The sequence below is a fragment of the Blennius ocellaris genome, assembly GCF_963422515.1.
Source record: "Blennius ocellaris genome assembly, chromosome: 21".
Lineage (NCBI taxonomy): Eukaryota > Metazoa > Chordata > Actinopteri > Blenniiformes > Blenniidae > Blennius > Blennius ocellaris.
The window spans coordinates 21,320,305-21,342,247 of NC_137670.1; the positions used below are offsets into that span (position 1 = coordinate 21,320,305).

The following is a 21,943-nucleotide window of genomic DNA, read 5'->3' on the forward strand; positions in this document are numbered from 1 at the left end:
CTGGCTCCTAGACCTCCTGACTGGCTCCTAGACCTCCTGACTGGCTCCTAGACTTCCTGACTGGCTCATAGACTTCCTGTCTGGCTCCTGGACTTCCTGACTGGCTCCTAGACCTCCTGACTGGCTCCTAGACTTTCTGTCTGGCTCCTGGACTTCCTGACTGGCTCCTAGACCTCCTGACTGGCTCCTAGACTTTCTGTCTGGCTCCTGGACTTCCTGACTGGCTCCTAGACTCCCTGACTGGCTCCTAGACTTCCTGACTGGCTCCTAGACCTCCTGACTGGCTCCTAGACTTCCTGTCTGGCTCCTAGACTTCCTGGCTGGCTCCTAGACCTCATGGCTGGCTCCTAGACTTCCTGTCTGGCTCCTAGACTTTCTGTCTGGCTCCTGGACTTCCTGACTGGCTCCTAGACTTCCTGACTGGCTCCTAGACTTCCTGACTGGCTCCTAGACCTCCTGACTGGCTCCTAGACTTCCTGTCTGGCTCCTAGACTTCCTGTCTGGCTCCTAGACCTCCTGGCTGGCTCCTAGACTTCCTGTCTGGCTCCTAGACTTCCTGACTGGCTCCTAGACCTCCTGACTGGCTCCTAGACTTCCTGACTGGCTCCTAGACTTCCTGTCTGGCTCCTAGACCTCCTGTCTGGCTCCTAGACTTCCTGTCTGGCTCCTAGACTTCCTGTCTGGCTCCTAGACCTCCTGGCTGGCTCCTAGACTTCCTGTCTGGCTCCTAGACTTCCTGACTGGCTCCTAGACCTCCTGACTGGCTCCTAGACTTCCTGTCTGGCTCCTAGACTTCCTGACTGGCTCCTAGACCTCCTGGCTGGCTCCTAGACTTCCTGTCTGGCTCCTAGACCTCCTGTCTGGCTCCTAGACTTCCTGTCTGGCTCCTAGACTTCCTGACTGGCTCCTAGATCTCCTGGCTGGCTCCTAGACTTCCTGTCTGGCTCCTAGACTTCCTGTCTGGCTCCTAGACTTCCTGTCTGGCTCCTAGACCTCCTGGCTGGCTCCTAGACTTCCTGTCTGGCTCCTAGACCTCCTGGCTGGCTCCTAGACTTCCTGTCTGGCTCCTAGACTTCCTGACTGGCTCCTAGACCTCCTGACTGGCTCCTAGACTTCCTGTCTGGCTCCTAGACTTCCTGTCTGGCTCCTAGACTTCCTGTCTGGCTCCTAGACTTCCTGACTGTCAGGATTGGAAACAGGACTTCAGCCAGCCTCATCACCAACACTGTCCCCCTCAGAGACGTGTCCTCAGCCTCGTCCTCTACACCTTGTTCACACGTGACTGTGTCGCCTCCCACAAGGACAACATCATCCTGAAGTTGGCAGATGGCACCGCTGTGATCGGAGCATCACAGGGGAGGAGGAAGCGGCTTACAGGAGGGAGGTGCTGGTCTAGTGGCTTGGTGTGAGGACAACAACCTCTCCCTTAACACTGACAAGACAAAGGACATGATAGTGGACAGGAGGAAGGAGAGGAGACCTCACCGTCCACTGTCTCTCCGGGAGCTCGAGGGGGAGAGGGTGAGCAGGGTGTCCACATCAGAGGACCTCACCTGGACACTCAACACCACACAGGAGGACCTCACCTGGACACTCAACACCACACAGGAGGACCTCACCTGGACACTCAACACCACACAGGAGGACCTCACCTGGACACTCAACACCACACAGGAGGACCTCACCTGGACACTCAACACCACACAGGAGGACCTCACCTGGACACTCAACACCACACAGGAGGACCTCACCTGGACACTCAACACCACACAGGAGGACCTCACCTGGACACTCAACACCACACAGGAGGACCTCACCTGGACACTCAACACCACACAGGAGGACCTCACCTGGACACTCAACACCACACAGGAGGACCTCACCTGGACACTCAACACCACACAGGAGGACCTCACCTGGACACTCAACACCACACAGGAGGACCTCACCTGGACACTCAACACCACACAGGTGGTCAAGAGGCCCAACAACGGCTGTACTTCCTGAGGAGGCTGAAGACATTGGGCATGTCTCCCAGGATACTCAGGAACTTGTACAGTGTGGTTGAGACACCTTAACCAGCTGCATCACACCTGGTACATCACACCTGGTACGGCAACACTACTGTGGCGGAGCGCAGTGGCCTGCAGAGAGGATCAGCAGAACACCACTGCCTCTCTGCAGAGCCTCTACCAGCACAGGGTCCACAGTAGAGCTGCTCCACCCATCCACAACACAGTAGAGCTGCCTCCACCCATCCACAACACAGGCTGTTCAGACCCTCCACCCATCCACAACCACGTGAACTGTTTTTATACTGGTGACAAAAAGGACTACCGTTTTTGAACTGGTAAATAAAGGTTGTTTTAAAATTTAAAAAAAATCTCTCTCGCTCTCGCTCTCGCTCTCGCTCTCTCTCTCTCTCGCTGAGTGCTGTGTTTCAGTGTGTTACTGACTCGTTGCAGTAGTTTCATGGTGAGATAGTTTGTGGTGGCTGAAGATGCGTGTTTGTCCAGTTTGGTGAAGCTGTGGTGCGGTTAGCATCGCGCTAGCGGTGTAGCGCCATGGCTTCCACCAAGCTAAACAGGAAGCACGGGTTCAAACTGAGCCCCGGGTTCTCCTGCTGGGTGGAGGAGTGTGTGACGGAGGTGGCGAAGGTGGTGGGGGCGGCAGACATTGTGTCTGCTGCCAGAATGAATGGTGTGGTGGTGGTGTTTGTGAGGGAGGTGGAGAAGGCTAATGCTGTGGTCTCGGCTGGTGTGGTGATGAGGGACATGCTGGTGGAGGTGATGAGGGTCAGGCTGGTGGAGATGATGAGGGACATGCTGGTGGAGGTGATGAGGGACACGCTGGTGGAGATGATGAGGGACATGCTGGTGGAGGTGATGAGGGACACGCTGGTGGAGATGATGAGGGACATGCTGGTGGAGGTGATGAGGGACACGCTGGTGGAGGTGATGAGGGACACGCTGGTGGAGGTGATGAGGGACACGCTGGTGGAGATGATGAGGGACATGCTGGTGGAGATGATGAGGGACATGCTGGTGGAGGTGATGAGGGACACGCTGGTGGAGGTGATGAGGGACACGCTGGTGGAGGTGATGAGGGACATGCTGGTGGAGGTGATGAGGGACACGCTGGTGGAGGTGATGAGGGACATGCTGGTGGAGGTGATGAGGGACAGGCTGGTGGAGGTGATGAGGGACACGCTGGTGGAGATGATGAGGGACATGTGGTGGAGGTGATGAGGGACACGCTGGTGGAGATGATGAGGGACACACTGGTGGAGGTGATGAGGGACACTCTGGTGGAGATGATGAGGGACATGCTGGTGGAGGTGATGAGGGACACGCTGGTGGAGATGATGAGGGACACTCTGGTGTGGTGATGAGGGACATGCTGGTGGAGGTGATGAGGGACACACTGGTGTGGTGATGCCTCTGAGCACACCGGCCACGAGAGTCCTAGTGGGGAACGTTCCGCCACTAGTGGAGGATGGAACCCTGGTGGAGCTGCTATCCAGGTATGGAAAGGTGGTGTCTCCTGTGAGGAAGCTGTCCTCAGGCTGTAAGGAGCCAGAGGACAGACACATCATCTCCCACAGGAGGAGCTCCTCATGGTGATGAAGGACAGCAGGCAGGAGTTAAACCTGTCCTTCAAGGTGGATGTAGAAGGGTTTGACTACGTTTGTAGTTTGACTGTTTCCAAAACTCCTGTTTGCCACCACTGACAATATGAGGTGCTTTGGGTGTGGACAGGAGGGGCACCAGAGGAGGTCCTGTCCTGAGGAGGGGGCCAGTGGGGCAGGAGGAGGTGCAGAAGGAGGAGGTAGATGTGATGATGCGGTAGAGTGCAGGAGGTAGGAAGGGGGGGAGGAGGAGGGAGGGCATAGGAAGACAGAGTCCAGAGGAGAGGAATTAGGGACAGAATGGCAGGGAGAAGATAGTGGTGGAGGGAGAGGTGGAGAGGCATGGTGGAGGGGAAGGAGGGAGAGAGGAAGCTAGTGTAAGTAATTTAGGTGGAGGGGTTACTCCAGCGGAGTTAGTGAGGTGGAGGAGTTAGTGGGTGGAGCAGCTGGGCTGGACTCTCAGGAGGAGTTAGTGGGTGGAGCAGCTGGACTCCCAGGAGGAGTTAGTGGGTGGAGCAGCTGGACTCTCAGGAGGAGTTAGTGGGTGGAGCAGCTAGACTCTCAGGAGGAGTTAGTGGGTGGAGCAGCTAGACTCTCAGGAGGAGTTAGTGGGTGGAGCAGCTGGGCTGGACTCTCAGGAGGAGTTAGTGGGTGGAGCAGCTAGACTCTCAGGAGGAGTTAGTGGGTGGAGCAGCTGGGCTGGACTCTCAGAGAGGCAGCAGTCTCACTGAAGGGCAGGAAGAGGCAGAGGCGTGTGTAAAGCCTGGTATGAGGGTGGAGGTGGAAGCAGGGGTGGAGGTTGAGGAGGAAGAGAGCAACAAGAAGGCACTGAGGGATAAATGAAAGCAGGTGGAGGAGAGGGGCCCTAAAGCCAAGAGTGTGACTCGAAATAGAAGGGAAGTATCAAGTTTGCAGGAATCTGAAGCTGATCACAGCTCAGATGAGGAGAGTTGAGGCTGCAGTGAATCCTCTGAGGAGGCAGTGAGTGAGAAGTATGGAGTGATAGAAATGAAGAGGTTTTTGCAGAGAACAAAGAATTACAATGGTGAAGTGGTGGGGGAATTCTTCCCAGACAAGGAACATTTCATTAGAAGTGCCCACATGAATGTCAGAAGAGAGGAGAGGTTCTCTGAACAGGAAGTGTTCAGGATGAAGAAACCCATAGTGAAAGTGAGGCAACTCCTTCAAACAAGAAGATGAAGATACCATGTAGTCATTTTCCCTTAATTTTGTTGTGGGTGGTGTTCTTCTCCATAATGAGTCGCCACTCAACATAAATGGTGCCAACAACATAACAAAGACAATGCCCAACTGAAGAGGATAGATGTGATGTAGGTGATGGAGCCATTGAGATGGAGTGGAAGTCAGAGTGGGGGGGGCAGGTATGTCTGAGGTCCCTCACTTCAGTCAGTGGGGGGGTCGTGGTGCTCTTTGCTAGGAGCTTCACTCCCATCTCTTTTATAGGATGGAGGAAAAGATCAAAGGGAGGCTCATGGTCGTCACGGCGACGTTTGAGCAGCAGCAGTTTGTTTTTACTAATATTTATGCTCCCGTTGATGGATCTGACAGAGTTGTACTTTTAAATGAACTGAACAGTTTTTTAATGCACTGTGATTCCACTGATTTCTTGTTTTTAGGGGGATTTTAACTGTACGCAGGATGACCTTTTAGACAGGAACCACAGGGAACCTCACAAACAGTCCAGAGAGTTTTTAACTGCCTGGCCCAGACACATGACCTGGTAGACGTCTGGAGGAGGAACAGGACCAGACACATGACCTGGTAGACGTCTGGAGGAGGAACAGGACCAGACACATGACCTGCTGGAGGTCTGGAGGAGGAACAGGACCAGACACATGACCTGGTAGACGTCTGGAGGTGGAACAGGACCAGACACATGACCTGGTAGAGGTCTGGAGGAGGAACAGGACCAGACACATGACCTGGTAGACGTCTGGAGGAGGAACAGGACCAGACACATGACCTGGTAGACGTCTGGAGGAGGAACAGGACCAGACACATGACCTGGTGGAGGTCTGGAGGAGGAACAGGACCAGACACATGACCTGGTGGAGGTCTGGAGGAGGAACAGGACCAGACACATGACCTGGTGGAGGTCTGGAGGTGGAACAGGACCAGACACATGACCTGGTAGACGTCTGGAGGTGGAACAGGACCAGACACATGACCTGGTGGAGGTCTGGAGGAGGAACAGGACCAGACACATGACCTGGTGGAGGTCTGGAGGAGGAACAGGACCAGACACATGACCTGCTGGAGGTCTGGAGGAGGAACAGGACCAGACACATGACCTGCTGGAGGTCTGGAGGAGGAACAGGACCAGACACATGACCTGGTGGAGGTCTGGAGGAGGAACAGGACCAGACACATGACCTGGTGGAGGTCTGGAGGAGGAACAGGACCAGACACATGACCTGCTGGAGGTCTGGAGGAGGAACAGGACCAGACACATGACCTGGTGGAGGTCTGGAGGAGGAACAGGACCAGACACATGACCTGGTGGAGGTCTGGAGGAGGAACAGGACCAGACACATGACCTGGTGGAGGTCTGGAGGAGGAACAGGACCAGACACATGACCTGCTGGAGGTCTGGAGGAGGAACAGGCCCAGACACATGACCTGGTGGAGGTCTGGAGGAGGAACAGGACCAGACACATGACCTGGTGGAGGTCTGGAGGAGGAACAGGACCAGACACATGACCTGGTGGAGGTCTGGAGGAGGAACAGGACCAGACACATGACCTGGTGGAGGTCTGGAGGAGGAACAGGACCAGACACATGACCTGGTGGAGGTCTGGAGGAGGAACAGGACCAGACACATGACCTGGTGGAGGTCTGGAGGAGGAACAGGACCAGAAGGGACTCCTGGAGTTCTTTTAGAGAAGGCTCTATCTCACTGGCCAGACTGGACAGGTTTTATTGTTTTAGCACCACTTTGGGGCAGTTAGGGAGTGTTTTATGTCACCGGTAGGTTTCAGTGACCACTCATTGGTTCTTAGCAGTGTTTTTGTCACTAATATTAGGCCACGCAGCGCATGTTGGGTTTTTAACATTTCTTTACTCACTGACTGTAATGTTAAAGACACTGTACGTTGTTTTTGGCAACGTTTTAGGGGTGAGAAGGATGAGTTTAACTCTCTGAGGTGGTGGTGGGTCTGTGGTAAGATCAAGATCTAACAACTCTGTCAGTACACTGGAATGTCACGAGGGACGTCACACGATCTCTGAGAAATCTAGAGATTGACTTGGTGAACCTTCACACTGGTTCTACTGTAAGCTGATTTCTACACCGAGGTCTACAAGAGCCAGTACAATGAGGACCAGGTCTTATTTGACACCCTCTGTGGTGGACTCCAGAGGACCATTGCTGAGGAGACCCCTGACCTCGGAGACCCCCTGACACAGGACGAACTGCTTGCTGCTCTGCAGAGCATGCAGGGGGGCAAATCTCCGGGGATCGATGGGCTCCCAGTGGAGTTTTACAGGGTTTTCTGGAAGGAGCTGGGGGGGGGGGGGGGGACCTCCTGGAGGTCCTGACAGAGAGCCTCAGGGATGAGACGCTGCCCCCGAGCTGCAGGAGGGCGGTGATCACGCTGCTCCCCAAGAAAGGAGACCTGAGAGACATGAAGAACTGGAGGCCGGTCTCCCTCCTGTGTACCGATTCTAAGATCCTCTCCAAGGCCCTGGCCAACAGGCTCAGAGGGGTGCCGGACGACGTCCTCCATCTAGACCAGACCTACTGTGTGCCCGGCAGGTCCATCAGAGACAATGTGTCTCTAATTCCTGATGTTTTGGACGTCTCTAGTTTTTTGGGAGCAGATGTTGGTCTCATTTCGTTGGACCAAGAAAAAGCTTTTGACCGGGTTGAGCACCTCTATCTGTGGAAGGTGATGGCCCAGTTTGGTCTCAACCCAGGTCTGATAGCAATGATCAAAGTGTTGTACCAGGACATTGAGAGTGTACTGAAGATCAACGGGGGGCTGAGTGCTCCTTTTAAGGTCAGGAGGGGGGTCCGGCAGGGCTGTGCTCTCTCAGGTATGCTCTCCACCCTGTCTATTGAACCTCTTTTAAAGTCAGGAGGGGGGTCCGGCAGGGCTGTGCTCTCTCAGGTATGCTCTACGCCCTGTCCATTGAACCTCTGCTCCACAATATCCGGTCCACTGTCAGCGGCTTCAGTCCTACAGGTTTTAACAAGGTTTTTATTAGCATATGCAGATATAATTGTTTTAATATCGAATCAGGACGATGTTGACTTTTTAAACAAACGTGTGGCTTCTTTTAATTTACTGACGGGGACAAAGGTCAACTGGGGAAAGAGCGAAGCCCTGGCAGTGGGGGGGTGGCTCAGAGGTCTACTAACATTACCAGCTGGATTATTGTGGAGGAGAGGAGGGATTAAATATCTAGCAGTGTACCTGTACCGGACACATTTATGGAGAAAAACTGGGAGGGGCTAATAGAAAAGATACGGGGCAAACTAAACAAGTGGAGGTGGTTACTGCCCAAAATGTCTTTTAGAGGGAGAACATTGGTGATACATAACCGTGTGGTCCTCTATAAACCCCCTCCAAAAAGAGAACTGGAGGTCTACAGTGGAGGGTCCTCTATAAACCCCCTCCAAAAAGAGAACTGGAGGTCTACAGTGGAGGGTCCTCTATAAACCCCCTCCAAAAAGAGAACTGGAGGTCTCCAGTGGAGGGTCCTCTATAAACCCCCTCCAAAAAGAGAACTGGGGTCTCCAGTGGAGGGTCCTCTATAAACCCCCTCCAAAAAGAGAACTGGGCGTCTACAGTGGAGGGTCCTCTATAAACCCCCTCCAAAAAGAGAACTGGGGGTCTACAGTGGAGGGTCCTCTATAAACCCCCTCCAAAAAGAGAACTGGGGGTCTACAGTGGAGGGTCCTCTATAAACCCCCTCCAAAAAGAGAACTGGGGGTCTACAGTGGAGGGTCCTCTATAAACTCCCTCCAAAAAGAGAACTGGGGGTCTACAGTGGAGGGTCCTCTATAAACTCCCTCCAAAAAGAGAACTGGGGGTCTACAGTGGAGGGTCCTCTATAAACTCCCTCCAAAAAGAGAACTGGGGGTCTACAGTGGAGGGTCCTCTATAAACTCCCTCCAAAAAGAGAACTGGGGGTCTACAGTGGAGGGTCCTCTATAAACCCCCTCCAAAAAGAGAACTGGGGGTCTACAGTGGAGGGTCCTCTATAAACTCCCTCCAAAAAGAGAACTGGAGGTCTACAGTGGAGGGTCCTCTATAAACTCCCTCCAAAAAGAGAACTGGGGGTCTACAGTGGAGGGTCCTCTATAAACTCCCTCCAAAAAGAGAACTGGGGGTCTACAGTGGAGGGTCCTCTATAAACCCCCTCCAAAAAGAGAACTGGGGGTCTACAGTAGAGGGTCCTCTATAAACTCCCTCCAAAAAGAGAACTGGAGGTCTCCAGTGGAGGATCCTCTATAAACCCCCTCCAAAAAGAGAACTGGAGGTCTACAGTGGAGGGTCCTCTATAAACCCCCTCCAAAAAGAGAACTGGAGGTCTACAGTGGAGGGTCCTCTATAAACCCCCTCCAAAAAGAGAACTGGAGGTCTCCAGTGGAGGGTCCTCTATAAACCCCCTCCAAAAAGAGAACTGGGGTCTCCAGTGGAGGGTCCTCTATAAACCCCCTCCAAAAAGAGAACTGGGCGTCTACAGTGGAGGGTCCTCTATAAACTCCCTCCAAAAAGAGAACTGGGGGTCTACAGTGGAGGATCCTCTATAAACTCCCTCCAAAAAGAGAACTGGAGGTCTACAGTGGAGGGTCCTCTATAAACTCCCTCCAAAAAGAGAACTGGGGGTCTACAGTGGAGGATCCTCTATAAACCCCCTCCAAAAAGAGAACTGGAGGTCTACAGTGGAGGGTCCTCTATAAACTCCCTCCAAAAAGAGAACTGGGGGTCTACAGTGGAGGATCCTCTATAAACTCCCTCCAAAAAGAGAACTGGAGGTCTACAGTGGAGGGTCCTCTATAAACCCCCTCCAAAAAGAGAACTGGAGGTCTACAGTGGAGGGTCCTCTATAAACTCCCTCCAAAAAGAGAACTGGGGGTCTACAGTGGAGGGTCCTCTATAAACTCCCTCCAAAAAGAGAACTGGGGGTCTACAGTGGAGGATCCTCTATAAACTCCCTCCAAAAAGAGAACTGGGGGTCTACAGTGGAGGATCCTCTATAAACTCCCTCCAAAAAGAGAACTGGGGGTCTACAGTGGAGGATCCTCTATAAACCCCCTCCAAAAAGAGAACTGGGGGTCTACAGTGGAGGGTCCTCTATAAACTCCCTCCAAAAAGAGAACTGGAGGTCTACAGTGGAGGGTCCTCTATAAACTCCCTCCAAAAAGAGAACTGGGGGTCTACAGTGGAGGGTCCTCTATAAACTCCCTCCAAAAAGAGAACTGGGGGTCTACAGTGGAGGGTCCTCTATAAACCCCCTCCAAAAAGAGAACTGGGGGTCTACAGTGGAGGGTCCTCTATAAACCCCCTCCAAAAAGAGAACTGGGGGTCTACAGTGGAGGGTCCTCTATAAACCCCCTCCAAAAAGAGAACTGGGGGTCTACAGTGGAGGGTCCTCTATAAACCCCCTCCAAAAAGAGAACTGGGGGTCTACAGTGGAGGGTCCTCTATAAACTCCCTCCAAAAAGAGAACTGGGGGTCTACAGTGGAGGGTCCTCTATAAACTCCCTCCAAAAAGAGAACTGGGGGTCTACAGTGGAGGGTCCTCTATAAACTCCCTCCAAAAAGAGAACTGGGGGTCTACAGTGGAGGGTCCTCTATAAACTCCCTCCAAAAAGAGAACTGGGGGTCTACAGTGGAGGGTCCTCCATGGTGCGGTGGCTATTGGTGAACAAAATGAATCCCACTGTGTCCGCGGCCTGTCCTTTCTGCGACGAGGAAGAGACTCTTGTTCACTGTTTTTTAAAATGTTATTCTCTGTTTTTGATGAAACCTGGTCTGATGGGGTTTTTATTTTTGGGGCGGGGTACAGGAAGAGGGAGGCCCAGAAGTACCTCCTGCTGAATCTTATACTGGGTGAAGCAAAGCTGGCACTGTATCTGAGCAGGAAGCACCAGGCTCAGCAGGGGGTGGACCAGGATCTGCTCAGTATGTTTTTATCTTTGGTCAGGGCCCGGGTCTGGGTTGATTTAAATCTTTTTAAGGAAATGAAGGAGCTGCTCAGTTTTAACGAGAGGTGGTGTTATAAGAACACCATCTGCTCTGTGGTGGAGGAACGACTGGAGTTCAGCTCTTTATTTGAAGGGAAATAGATGTTTTGTTGTTTTATACTGTGAACTGTTTTTATACTGGTGACAAAAAGGACTACCGTTTTTGAACTGGTAAATAAAGGTTGTTTTAAAAATTTTTAAAAATCTCTCTCTCTCTCTCTCTCTCTCTCTCTCTCTCTCTCTCTCTCTCTCTCCAGCACTACTACTCAGTGCGGATTTTCCCTGGTCAGGAGCCCAGCAGTGTATGGGTGGGCTGGGTCACCTCTGACTTTCATCAGTATGACCCTGGATTCGAGTTGCACAAAGTCCGTACAGTCACTGTCACTCTGGGAGATGAGAAGGGCAAAGTTCATGAAAGGTTAGTGGAGCTGTGACCAACGTTTGCTGTGTAGTTTTGTAGGTGTGTAAAAGCAGTTGGCTCTCCATTGTGTGTTTCAATTGTCTTATACAAAAACGTGTGACTGACGATATCGATCCTGGCTTAAGACCCGTGGTCTCTGGCTATAAAGTTAGAGAGGTTAGCAGACGACTATTTTTTTGTAACTGCCAAAGAAATGATTTTCCAACCGTGTTTAAAATAGATAAGCATCTTCACTCCACTTCACCTCATAGTGTGACTGCTGCCATCAACCAATAGAAATGCAGCCAAACATGATGTGATACCAGAACTGCCCCAAAACAATTGCTGGGCCATATTTACAGTCTCTATCTGCCACCTCTGGAAATTATGCTTTATAAACTACACGTAGCAGGTGAAGCTTTTCATTGCAATTCTATTTAACCTCCATATTTGTTTGACATTGCAAATTCAGTTTCAGCCTTTTCCTGCTATGTTGTAGTTTCCCAGTGCTTCAACCATTTCTTATATTTCACTGCTATATAATTACAGATTAAGTCACCACCATGTGCTACAAGACCAGCTGAAGTGGTGATGCATTCTGAAATATTTTGCAACACAGCAAGATATCATTGTTTTTGTCTATTTTTGGATGCTTTAATAAAAAAAAACCATTTTATTAGATGTCTTGCAGAGACTTTGAAAATATGACTGAGGACAATTGGGTGCAAGAGTCAAGCATCATCTTGTGGTAGAAAGTGGTGTCAAAACACACGTCTTTGAAATTATGTTTTCTTTTAATTGTTCACATTGACCATGGGAACAAAACATGCAGGAATTTGAATGCCATGTAAACTGAAACCTTGTTTTTTCTGCATACCTTTCTGTGACGGGCCATCCTGTCTGTGCAGTATAAAACGCAGCAACTGCTACATGGTGTGGGCTGGAGAAAGCAGCAGTCCTGGTCAGGGGAGGAACAACAATGGCCTGGAGATCGGCTGTCTGGTGGACACAACAAATGGCCTGCTGACCTTCACAGCCAATGGCAAAGAGCTGAGTACATACTACCAGGTACACACTTCATATCAGGCTTTTTCTATTTTGTCTGTGTGTTTGGCTCCTGCTGTCATTAGTACAAGAGAGCAGGAATTTAGAAAAAGGACTTGATTTTACAACAAAATAATACATGAAGCCCCATTTCCACTGCACAAACAGTGTAGGGATGGAATGGGATGGTCCATTACGGTTCTGGTTTCCACCACAAGAATTGTGGATGGTACCAAAATAACTGCTCCAAAGTTTGACACTCTTCCTTCTCCTTTCTGTTGGGATACTCAGGACAATAGAAAGGGTCTGGTTTTGAGGCACCGTCTGCTGATTGGTCAGTGACTACAAGCCCTTAATATTGTAATATGTCGGCTGTATGTCAACATATTCAGCTATGCAGTTTGGTCCCAGGAGAGCCGACGTGAGACAGAGACAGAGAGCCAGGACTTGGACACCGGCGCTATGGCCTCTCATGGCATCACGTCACTGGGCCGCCGTGTTTCCACACACACTGGCTGGCTCCGGAGCTCCAGTTCCTCGACGGCAGAGTTTCAGAACCTGCCATCGTGTGCAGACACGGAACCACGGTGAGCTGGCCGGCGGCTCGAGACACAACGTGATGCAAGGCAACCATCGGCCTCGGACCACGTCCACACACGGTGCACCAGAGCGCCGGGACACTGGAGCTGCTCCGAGCCCCGGTGTCCGTCCTCCAATCACGTCTGCACTCTCGGCCCCAACGCGGAAGTTTCAGCCGTTGCTTCGCCAGTGTCGTACTGCGGGACCGGCGCTGACGGCTTTGTGTCGCCAGAGTGCGCTCCGGTGTCGCTTCGCCGGGGCGACGTCACCAGGACTGGCCTGTGTTCGCGCTCTCACCGAAGTCTCGGCTGTCAAATGGCCGGTGACGCTGCGGGAATGGAGCCGGCCGGCTTTGTGCTGCCTGAGTACCCCCAGGCCAGTGTTCAGAACCAACACGGAAGATGCAGCTGCAGCTCTGTGGCTGCAAAAAAAACAAGTTAAGAAAACAGCTAGTGCAAAGAGGAGTATGTAACCAATAACAACAGAGGATTCATAAGGTCCACATGTTAATGTGAAGGTCCAGATGTAACACCACGTATCTGCAGAGCTCTAAATCCCACCTACATTTTGCAGTTGAAACGCAGATTTGGCTGTGGGTAGCTTTGCCTTACTGCTCCGTAATGCTCCATTGCGTCCCTGCACTTCTCGTGTCAAACAAGTTTCCTTCCATCCTGCCACACCTTTTTCAATCTTGCCTCCAAAACACCTGAATACAGCTCTGCAGAACCAAACACTGGCATTCATAGTCTCATTCCAGCATGTGAAATAATTTAATTGAATTCATTCCTTAATACTTTATAAATTGCATACTGCCTAATCAATTTGAAGAATGATCCATCAAAAAAGTTAATTGGATTGTACAACTTTATTAAGTACATTAAGTTGCTATAAATCAATGCAACATGATGGACTTCTGTTAAAAAGCACTAAATCTAAGAATTTTGAGAAAACTGTGATGGTCTATGCATGAAATTCAGAGAACCATCCTTACTGTCAAACCTTTGTCTATAATAAGTTCCTATCATGGGATGAGCCACTCGTCACAGTTACTCAAGTTTGTAAAACTGATGTTTCAGCCAAACGCTGCTGTGACGGACAGTCTAAATTCTGTGTCTCTGTCTCAGATCACAGTGACAGGTCTTCTTTTGTAAACTTCAGTCAAGATATCAGAATTCAGTCTGGAAAGCACGACTTTACTGTGACCTCCACTTTTCCCTTTACCTTTCTTCCAGTCCACGTGGCGCCATATATTTGTATCTCATTTAATGTTGTTGTGTTTTAGAGTGCAAAGGAAATGCATTTAGAATTGAAATGACCTTCAGCACTCTTTGTGACAGGTCGAGCCCAGCACCAAGCTGTTCCCTGCAGTCTTTGCCAAAGCCACCAGTCCCAATGTGTTTCAGTTTGAACTGGGACAGATCAAGGTGAGAACGTCATTTACCAGAAAATGTTTCAACAATATAATATGGCCAATCTGCTTGTAAGTCACAAATATAAAGAAACACTGTGTTTATAGAACAGTCTTAGGATTGAGATATTTAACAATAGATATTCACATTACACTGCAGAGTTAACTGAAAACATTTACAATTTCTCATAATAATGAGGAGGAATACTATATTGTTGCTATTGAGCTCATAGCGAGATTATAAAAACAAAAATTGTCAGTAGTTTTCATTAAAATAAAACAAAAAACTTTGTTACGGCTGCAGAGTAATGCCAATGTATTTATGGAGGGTGGAGGAAGATGCAGGAAATGTTTCCACCTTCTCCTCCTGCGATAGAGTTCAGATCTGGAACGTCCACGTGGTTCGATTGAATCAACGACACAACAAAGATCTGTCACCCAGCAGCACTCCATCATAGAGTTCACATAGTTACTTCATGGAGTTCCTAAATAAAATCTGATCTTGTAATTGAAATAAAAACGTAATCTGCCACCCTCTGAGCTGATGAAACATGACTCTTAGACACACTTTAAAATATGAGGAACATTCTGATTTCAGAGGATCTGGATCAAATACATGGCTGCTCTTAAGCTGTTGAAATCCACCTGCAGAAATATACCCAGCTGAACGTTTGTCTGTGGATAAGTGCTACAGTTTCAGCTGAGAAGCAGTAATGCATTACATTTACTGGAGTAAAATGTGTGGACAGTGTACACACTCCTGCTGAGAGGAGCTTCAGAAAATGAAAGGTGAACCATGAACACACACTCAGAGGTCTGTTATTACCACCGTGAACTAAAAGGTCAGATTTCTTCTGATAGATGAATCTGCAGTGAGGAAAAGCATCACACTCCGACTATAAACCAGAATGAGCTCATATATATTATGTTGGGGAATGACATGAGGGGATTTCAGTTCTATTTGAGTTAGATTTATGATATATTATAATAGTAACAGTTTGATATGAAAAATATTATTGTTATAAAGAGTTATTTTATTGCACTACTTTGCTGTCGAAATGTGTATTTTTGATGATTATATTAATTCTATTTTTGTATAGCTTGTGGAGTTTTGTTGCCGGCGACCTCAAATTAATGTGATTATTATCCCCTGTCAATCTCACGTGGTCTACTAACTGTGTGTGTGTGTGTGTGTGCATGTCAGAATGTGATGCCTCTGTCAGCAGGTCTGTTTAAGAGTGAAAAGAAGAACCCAGTTCCTCAGTGTCCCCCACGGCTTCATGTTCAGTTCCTCACTCCGGTCTTATGGAGTCGAGTTCCCAACCACTTCCTGAAGGTACCAGCTTCATTCTCCTCCTCATCATTAGCCTGTCCACTGTCTTCTGAAGTCACCACAAATAAAAAAATTATCCATTTTTAATAAACATCAACTTAAACAGAGAGACAGACAGCTTTACAGACATATAACATACAATATTAAGTAGTAAAAACAATCATAATAATTAATGTTTCCCTTTCTTTCATTTTCTTTATTGAATTATACCGGACAATGTATAATAGAATAAAGAAAACAAAGTTGAAAAATACAATGATGTAATAATAATATAATAATAGAAGTATAATACAATGAAATGTCTGTAGGAGCCATTTTAGTCCCACTTTAGTCGCACCCAGTTTGTTTAGTCTGGTTTATTATTATCTTTGACCACTGGGAAGAGTATTTCACTGAAGTTCCACATCTCACATGGTTTAGTAGTAAAAGGGCTCGGTTGGTAGAACGGTCGTCTCCCAATTGGAAGGTTGCAGGTTCGACCCCATCTCTGCCTGTCCACAAGTGTCCCTGGGCAAGACACTGAACCCTGAACTGTGTGACTGCAGAGTGAGAGTGAGAGGTTGGTGGTGGTGGAGGAGCCGATGGTGCAACATGGTCAGTCAGTCTGCCCCAGGGCAGCTGTGGCTACAGACGGAGTTTACCTCCATCCAGTATGGACTAAATGAATAATGCTATGTAAAGTGTATTTGAGTGTCTAGAAAAGCGCTATATACAAAACCAATGCATTATTAAAGGTGATGGTACCACAGGTGGGTGACAGGTGTGGAATGTGGGTGGTCTGTTGAAAAAAAGTTTAGGCTTCGTTTACACACAAATATTTTAAGTGAAAAAATATTTCTTTTTGCGTTTCAGCAACATTTTGAAAATGATGTCCATTCACACAGCAATGACTCACTCGTTGTTTGTATAATGAAACCACACGCACATGCTCAGACAACAATCTGCGATAAATAGATAAATAGATAGATAGATAGATAGCTTTATTCATCCCCGAAGGGAAATTGTTTTGTTGCAGCATTCTGGTACCTAGGAATGTTATAAAATACAATAGAATAGAATATAAAAGTAGGGAATAAAAAATATAAAAAAATACAAATATAAAAATATCTGGGTAGGACATAAAATATCTGGGTAGGACATAATTTTAGTAAAACACAGAACATGGGCACTTAGAAATAAGCATGAGTAATTATATTGAGGCTCTGACGGAGGTCGAAGAGTTAAAAAGTCTTATTGCCGTGGGGAGGAAGGACTTCCTGTTACGTTCCTTAGAGCAGCAGGTTGGATCAGTCTGGTGTTGAAGCTGCTCTTCAGCTGGTCCAGTGTCTTCAGGAGGGGGGGGGGGGGGGGGTTGTCCATGATTGTCCTCCACCACCTCCTCCAGGTGACCAGCTTGGAGCCAACAACAGACTCTGCCTTCCTGATCACTTTGTTCAGTCTGTTGGCGTCCTTTGCCTTGATGCCCGCATCCCAGGACACCCCAGGACACCCCAGGACACCCCAGGGCACCCCAGGACACCCCAGGACACCCCAGGGCACCCCAGGGCACCCCAGGACACCACAGGGCACCCCAGGACACCCCAGGACACCGCAGGACACCCCAGGACACCCCAGGACACCCCAGGACACCACAGGACACCACAGGACACCCCAGGACACCACAGGACACCCCAGGACACCGCAGCAAAAAAGATCTATCATCAAAAAAGGACCTGAGCCTCCTCAGGAAGTAGAGCCGGCTCTGGCCCTTCTTGTAGAACCTGTGTGTTGGTGGACCAGTCCAGTTTATGGTCCAGTGTGACACCCAGGTACTTATAGGAGTCCACTAAGTCCACGTCCTTCCCACTGATGCTGACTGGAGAGGGCAGGGGCTTGTTCCTCCTGAAGTCCACCACCATCTCCCTGGTCTTCTCCACGTTCAGCAGCAGGTGCTTCTCCCCACACCACTTCACAAATCGCTCCACCAGGACCCTGTACTCCGCCTCCCCCCCGCCCCCAACACACCCCACAATGGCCGTGTCATCAGAGAATTTCTGCAGATGACACGACTCAGTGCAGTACTTAAAGTCAGATGTGTATGTGGTGAAGAGGAAGGGGGACAGTACAGTTCCCTGGGGGGCCCCGACGTTACTGATCAGACCACCAGACACACAGTTCCCTGGGGGGCCCCGACGTTACTGATCAGACAACCAGACACACAGTTCCCTGGGGGGCCCCGATGGTACTGATCAGACGACCATACACACAGTTCCCTGGGGGGCCCCGACGTCACTGATCAGACGACCAGACACACAGTTCTGTAATCTCACAAACTGCGGTCTGCCCGTCAGATAGTCATGGACCCAAGTGATGAGGGGAGCACCAACCTCATGTTCTCCAGTTTGGCCCTCAGCAGTCTGGGCTGGATGGTGTTGAAGGCGCTGGAGAAGTGGAAGAACATGATCCTGACTGAGGAGTTGGGTCTGTCCAGGGAGGAATACACCTTCTGCAGCAGGTAGATGATTGCATCATCAACCCCAACATGGGGCTGATATGCAAACTGCAGGGGGTCTTGCGATGGGCACACCAGTGGTCTGAGGTGTGCCAGGACCAGTCTCTCCATGACCTTCATGATGTGAGAGGTCAGAACCACCGGCCTGGAATCCTTCAGTGCAGCAGGGCGTCCTTTTGTGGGCACGGGTCCAGGCAGGATGTTTTCCAGAGCACTGGCACTCTCTGAAGGTGTAGGCTCAGGTTGAAGAGGTGCTGCAGAACTCCACAGAGCTGGCTGGAACACGCCTTCAACACACGAGGGCTGATGGAACACGCCTTCAACACACGAGGGCTGATGCGGTCCGGCAGCTTTCCTCTGTTTGAGCCTCTCCAGCTCTCTCCTCACCTGGCGGGATGTGATGTGGAGTCCAGACGGGGGGGTGGGGGATATGGCAGTGTCTGAGGTGGAAGGTGGATGAGTTGGAGGTGATGAGGGTGGGGCAGGGGGGTGTCCACCGCAGGAGGTGGTGGGGAGCTGTGGTGGCTGGGAGGATGTCCAGTTGGTGGGAGGTGTGAAAAGGTCTGTGGTGGATGTCAGCAGGGGGCAGGGAGGTGTTAGGGGTGATGGGGGTGGTGGGGGTAGTTGGGGGGTTGTAGCTAGTAGGAGCAGTAGAGGGGCCGCCGGGCGTGGAGGTGTTGAACCTATTGAAGAATGTGTTCAACTCGTTGGCGCGTCGTTCATCCCCCTCAGCTGCAGTCCCACCTCTCCGCTGGAAGCCGGGGATCTCTCTCATCCCACTCCAGACGTCCCTGCTGTTGTTTTCCTCCAGTTTGTGTTCCAGTTTTCGTCTGAAGTTGTCCTTGCTCTCCCTGATGCTGCGTTTCAGTTCCCTTTGTACCCGTTTGAGTTCTGCTCTGTCCCCAGATCTGAAGGCCTTCTTCTCATTCAGAAGGGCCTTCAGGTCGCTGGTTCCCCACGGTTTGTTGTTGGGGTAGCAGCGGACCTCTTTAGTGGGGACGGTGTTGTCTATGCAGAACCCAATGTACTCAGAGACACAGTCAGTCAGGCCATCGATGTCTTCGCCATGTGGCTCATACAGAGCATCCCAGTCTGTGGCCTCCAGCGCTCCACGCAGTGTCTCCATGGCCTCAGGAGACCATTTCCTCACCGTCCTCACTGTGACTGGGTGCTGCTGAACCACAGGCTTGTATGATGATGAGAGCAGGACTAGGTTGTGGTCTGACCTGCCCAGTGGTGGCAGGGCAGTGGAGCTGTACGCATCCTTAGCATTTGCGTACAGCAGGTCCAAAGTCTTCTGTTCACGGGTGGTGCATGTCACAAACTGGTAGAAGGTAGGGAGAGTGGATGAGAGAGAAGCATGGTTGAAGTCACCTGTGATGATGATGATGAAGGCCCCGGGGTGTTTGGTTTGCAGTCTTGCAGTCACAGTGTGGATGGTATCGCACGCTGCTTCAGCATTACCAGATGGAGGAATATAAACAGTGATGATGATGACACAGGTAAACTCCCTGGGCAAATAATAAGGACGAAGTCCGACGGCGACGAGCTCGACGTCCCGGCTGCAGACTCTCTCTTTAATGGTGACGTGCTCCGGGTGACACCACCTGTTGTTTACGAGTACTGCGAGTCCCCCTCCTTTCTTCTTACCGGTCGCTGTGGTGTCTCTGTCCGCTCGGACCGTCTGGAAGCCGGGAATGGTGACGTTAGAGTCCGGTGTCTGCTCGTGCAGCCACGTCTCCGTGAAGCACATCATACTGGACTCTCTGTTCTCCCTCTGCGTCCTGACGAGCGCTTCCTGCTCCTCCACTTTATTTGCCAGAGAGCGTACGTTTCCCGTGATGACTGTGGGGTTGTGCGGCTTAAACCGTCTCTTTTTCATCCTCCGTTTAAGCCCCGCTCTGCAGCCTCGCCGTCTCCTCTTTAGCTCCTCCGGTACGGCGGGTCTCTCTCCGGCCAAGAGGGTCGGGCGCCTGAGGGCCATCAGCTGGTCGCGAGTGTAAAAAATGCCGGCGGTGTTGCAGGCATGACTCCCAGTGATCCCAAGAGACCCGAGTGCAATTAAAAAGAAGAAAAAGTGTCCAATCTGTTGGAAAACCATCTTGCCGTTGTGCTTTGCGAAAATGCGAAGATGCGCAGGACAGTGCAAAAAATAGCAATAAATACAAACGCAATAAAAATAGACCAGGAGCTGCTGCAACAGGCTGCCGCTAGGACGGCGCCATCTTGGAAAGCGTTGACAATGGCGAGTATATAGACATTTGTATGGACAGACGAATACAAGTGAAGCTAAAGTAAAACTACCAAGTTCCAGGAGAATATGGACTGGGAGTCATGACACTCTGGAGGCCATCATTGTTGTTATTGTCCATCTACTCACACATGTAAAGAAGAAGTGTTTACTACCGCCATGGTATGTGTTGACAGTATTTCCAGTTACGTGCTGGGACCATCAGGGTAGGGTAGGCAGCGCCTTATACGATCAGACTTCCAATGTTGTACGGGCGATTAGCATTTGGCATTTTGCTTCTTCCTTAATTGCAACGGCAGATAGCAGAGGCTTTTAATTTGGTAGATCAAACAGGAACACCATGGCAGGACCAAATGAAATGCAAAATCCTTTTCACTCCTGGTTGCCAACTTGCAAATATTAAACTATGCTAAACTTGATCAACTAACTAACTACAAACCAAACATAACTCCCAATAAAGGCATCTAAAACATAATGAACCCAAACTCCAAAGTCTTGCAGTGATCAGCTCCATGATCGTTATATGATTGTAATCAGGAGTGAGAAGAGTTTTGTGTTTTATGTCGTTCTGCCATTGTTCCTGTTTGTGCAAATCAATATAAGAGCCTCTGTCAACTGTCGTTGGCTGACATGTTTATCTATACTATTCAAGATCATAAAATACCATCAAATAAACCTAAACAATTATTCAACAGCAGTCTCCACACTCTCCCAACAATCCAATCCAATCCAATCTAACTTTATTTGCTAAGCACTTTAAAATAACTACAGCTGACCAAAGTGCTGTACAGAAGAAAAATAAGATACATAACAGCTCACATGAGATAAAAAAAAAAAACATTGGAAATACAAAACAAGTTAAAAGGCATAAAACATGAAATACAAAAATAAATTAAGAGGCATAAAACATCAGTCAAGGTACACAGTAAAAGAAATAGGGTCAACGTCTTTACTTGATGTCAAAGGCCAAGGAAAATAGATGGGTCTTTGGAAGGGACAGCAAAGAGCCTGTTTAAAGTGCTGAGGCAGATCATTCCACAGTTTTGGAGCCGCAACAGCAAACGCACCGTCTACTCTGAGCTTCCGTTTGGTTTATGGCACCTTAAGGAGCAGCTGATCAGCTGATCTGAGAGCGGGTGGGTGTGTAGGGGTGTAGGAGCTCAGATAGGTAGGGCGAGGCAAGACCATTTAGAGATTTAAAAGCAAATAAAATCATTTAAAACTAGATCCTAAATTGTACAGGAAACCAGTGAAGGGAGGCTAAAATTGGGGAAATGTGATCATATTTATGTGTGTCAGTTAAAAGACGTGCAGCTGCATTTTGTAACATCTGGACACAGGTGATGGAGGACCCACTAACCCCCATACATAATGCGTTACAGTAATCCAGCCGAGTGGAAACAAAGGTGTGGATCACTGTCTCAAAATGCTGCCTTGAAAGAATTGGCTTTATTTTGGCAAGCTGCCTCAACTAGAAAAACTTTGATTTTACTGAAACCTTAATCTGACTGTCAAGTTTAAACTCAGGGTCCATTTTAACCCCAAGATTTTTGATGGACTGCTTGGTATACTGGGTCGAAGAACCCCAGGCGA

The 21,943-nt window shown here is 49.6% G+C and overlaps 1 protein-coding gene across 1 annotated transcript in view; it reads left to right on the plus strand.

Moving 5' to 3' along the window:
• ryr2a (ryanodine receptor 2a (cardiac)) overlaps positions 1–21,943 on the plus strand; it is a gene marked incomplete at both ends in the record, with an annotated part of 435,130 nt that overhangs the window by 188,676 nt on the left and 224,511 nt on the right. Inside the window, 4 exons of the mRNA XM_080517507.1 lie at positions 11,102–11,262; positions 12,153–12,312; positions 14,205–14,291; positions 15,480–15,611. Of these exons, the coding sequence (XP_080373633.1) occupies positions 11,102–11,262; positions 12,153–12,312; positions 14,205–14,291; positions 15,480–15,611 (540 nt within the window). The remainder of the gene's footprint in view (positions 1–11,101; positions 11,263–12,152; positions 12,313–14,204; positions 14,292–15,479; positions 15,612–21,943) is intronic.